At 53.3% G+C, this 2150-nt stretch overlaps 1 protein-coding gene across 1 annotated transcript in view; it reads right to left on the bottom strand.

Moving 5' to 3' along the window:
• Window positions 1-3: 3 nt before the first annotated feature.
• LOC104495425 (cytochrome P450 2J2-like) overlaps window positions 4-2150 on the bottom strand; it is a gene marked incomplete at both ends in the record, with an annotated part of 2765 nt that continues 618 nt past the window's right edge. Inside the window, 3 exons of the mRNA XM_010138394.1 lie at window positions 4-132; window positions 396-572; window positions 1546-1706. Coding sequence (XP_010136696.1) covers window positions 4-132; window positions 396-572; window positions 1546-1706 — 467 coding nt within the window. The remainder of the gene's footprint in view (window positions 133-395; window positions 573-1545; window positions 1707-2150) is intronic.

The following is a 2150-nucleotide window of genomic DNA, read 5'->3' on the forward strand; positions in this document are numbered from 1 at the left end:
GATTTCCGGATATGTGGCCATATACAGAAGAGCCCAGCGGATGGTGGTGGCAGTGGTCTCGGTGCCGGCCAGCAGCAGGTCAAGCACACAGGCCTTGAGGTTTTCCTCCTGGAAGGTGTCGCCGCTGTGGTCCTTCACAAGAAGGTGCGTTAGTGGCACATAATCAGCGAGGGCTGCCCTGACAGCAGGCTTAATCCAGGTCGACCCCATGGATTTTGGGAGAATCTGCTGGCCCCCTGCACCTCCTTCCCACTGATGGGTGCCCTGATCCTCATGCCCACCCTAAGCTCATAAATGGCCACATAAAGATGGCTCAGGTGGGGAATCTGGGCTCGTTTCTCATGGTTCCTGGTTGCTAAGCCCTGCTGCAGAAGGCTCTGCTCAGCATTGCTGACCTTGGCTATCTCCTGCAGGTAGCTGTCAATGAAGTCCCGACTGTCCGACGGGTTCCAGTCCACCTTGTGTTTGTCGATCTTCTCTTTCACAAAACTTTTTATCCACCTCCAGTTTTTAAAAATGGTTTGGTGGGAGCCGGGCAGGAACTTGACTATAGACGGGAAAGTGTTGTACAGCTTTGGGCACAAGAGGAGAAAGGCCACTTGAATAACGGACTGTTGTGAGAGCTCGAGGAGCCTGCGATGCCACACTTGCTGAATTGCTGGCGTTGGTGGCAGTAGCTCAGCTCCAGAAGAGCATTACACGGGACTGGTGTTTCTGTGGTGGAGGGACTCGTGCGTTACTTGGTGTCACAGCAGCCAGGCTGGCCATGATGGACAGGAGAGGTGATGTTGGGGAGAGAGAGCAACGTGAGCATTGCACAGCCTGGAAACAAGGAGCAGGTTGCCCCGAGAGGTGGCAGAAGCCCCATCGCTGGCACCGTTGCAGGTCAGGTTGGACCTTGTTTCTCTGAGTAACCTGCTGCTCAGAGTTGCAGATGTCCCTGCTCTCTGCAGGGCGTTGGACTGGGTGCCCATTAAAGGTCCAACCTTCCAACCCAAACCACTCTGTGGATTCTGGGATTCTAAGGCAGAAGGAAATTCAGGTAAATAAACCCTGTGCAAAGGAACAGAGAGAGACAACGAGCTTGGTGATGAAAATACAATGAGTGTTGAGGTTGACTCGAGAAGGAGGTATGGCCCTGCAAAACTGCGTGTGGTTTGTGTCGGTGGCAGGATGATTGCACAGCCTGGAAACAAGGAGCAGGTTGCCCCGAGAGGTGGCAGAAGCCCCATCGCTGGCACCGTTGCAGGTCAGGTTGGACCTTGTTTCTCTGAGTAACCTGCTGCTCAGAGTTGCAGATGTCCCTGCTCTCTGCAGGGCGTTGGACTGGGTGCCCATTAAAGGTCCAACCTTCCAACCCAAACCACTCTGTGGATTCTGGCATTCTAAGGCAGAAGGAAATTCAGGTAAATAAACTGTGCAAAGGAACAGAGAGAGACAACGAGCTTGGTGATGAAAATACAATGAGTGTTGAGGTTGACTCGAGAAGGAGGTATGGCCCTGCAAAACTGCGCGTGGTTTGTGTCGGTGGCAGGATGGCTGTACCTGGGTCATGATGGCCCTGTAGAGCCTCGCTGTCTCGTCTAGCAGTTGCAGCAACTTTTGGAAATCCTCATCGTTGTAGTCAAACCGACTGCCGAAGGTGACAGAGCAGATGATGTTTGAAACAGCGTTACTGATTTTCAAGTGAGGGTTGAAAGGGTTCCCTGGAGAAAGGAAAGGGCATGATCAATCAGTTGTCCTCTGGTCTCCCAGTAGAAGGAGGAGGCAAGAGAGTTGTCAGGTGAACTATTCAACAAACAGAGTGAAATGAGGGGCCCAGCTGGGCACCCTCGTGTGCCTCTGCCCTCCTGGGACATGTCTCCCCCCACAAGCTGGCCAATCTTGGCTGGGCAGCGCCAGCAGTGCTGGTTCAACTGGACTGTGGAGGTGTTTGTTCACTTGGGAACACAAGGTCTGCAGAATAGCAGACGTCACTGAACTCATCGGTGTTTCCACACACATGGGATTTTCCAGAGATCTTCAGGAGAGCAGCAGGCTGCAGGTGGGCTCCCTCTGAGGAACCCTTTGGGTGTTACCTTGCTGCATTCCCCAGTCAGTGTGAAGGCAAAACACCTGTGAAAGGGAGCCAGGATGCTGGCAGAGGGATT

The sequence above is a fragment of the Buceros rhinoceros genome, unplaced genomic scaffold (genome assembly GCF_000710305.1).
Source record: "Buceros rhinoceros silvestris isolate BGI_N320 unplaced genomic scaffold, ASM71030v1 scaffold28400, whole genome shotgun sequence".
In the NCBI taxonomy this organism is placed as follows: Eukaryota; Metazoa; Chordata; class Aves; order Bucerotiformes; family Bucerotidae; genus Buceros; species Buceros rhinoceros.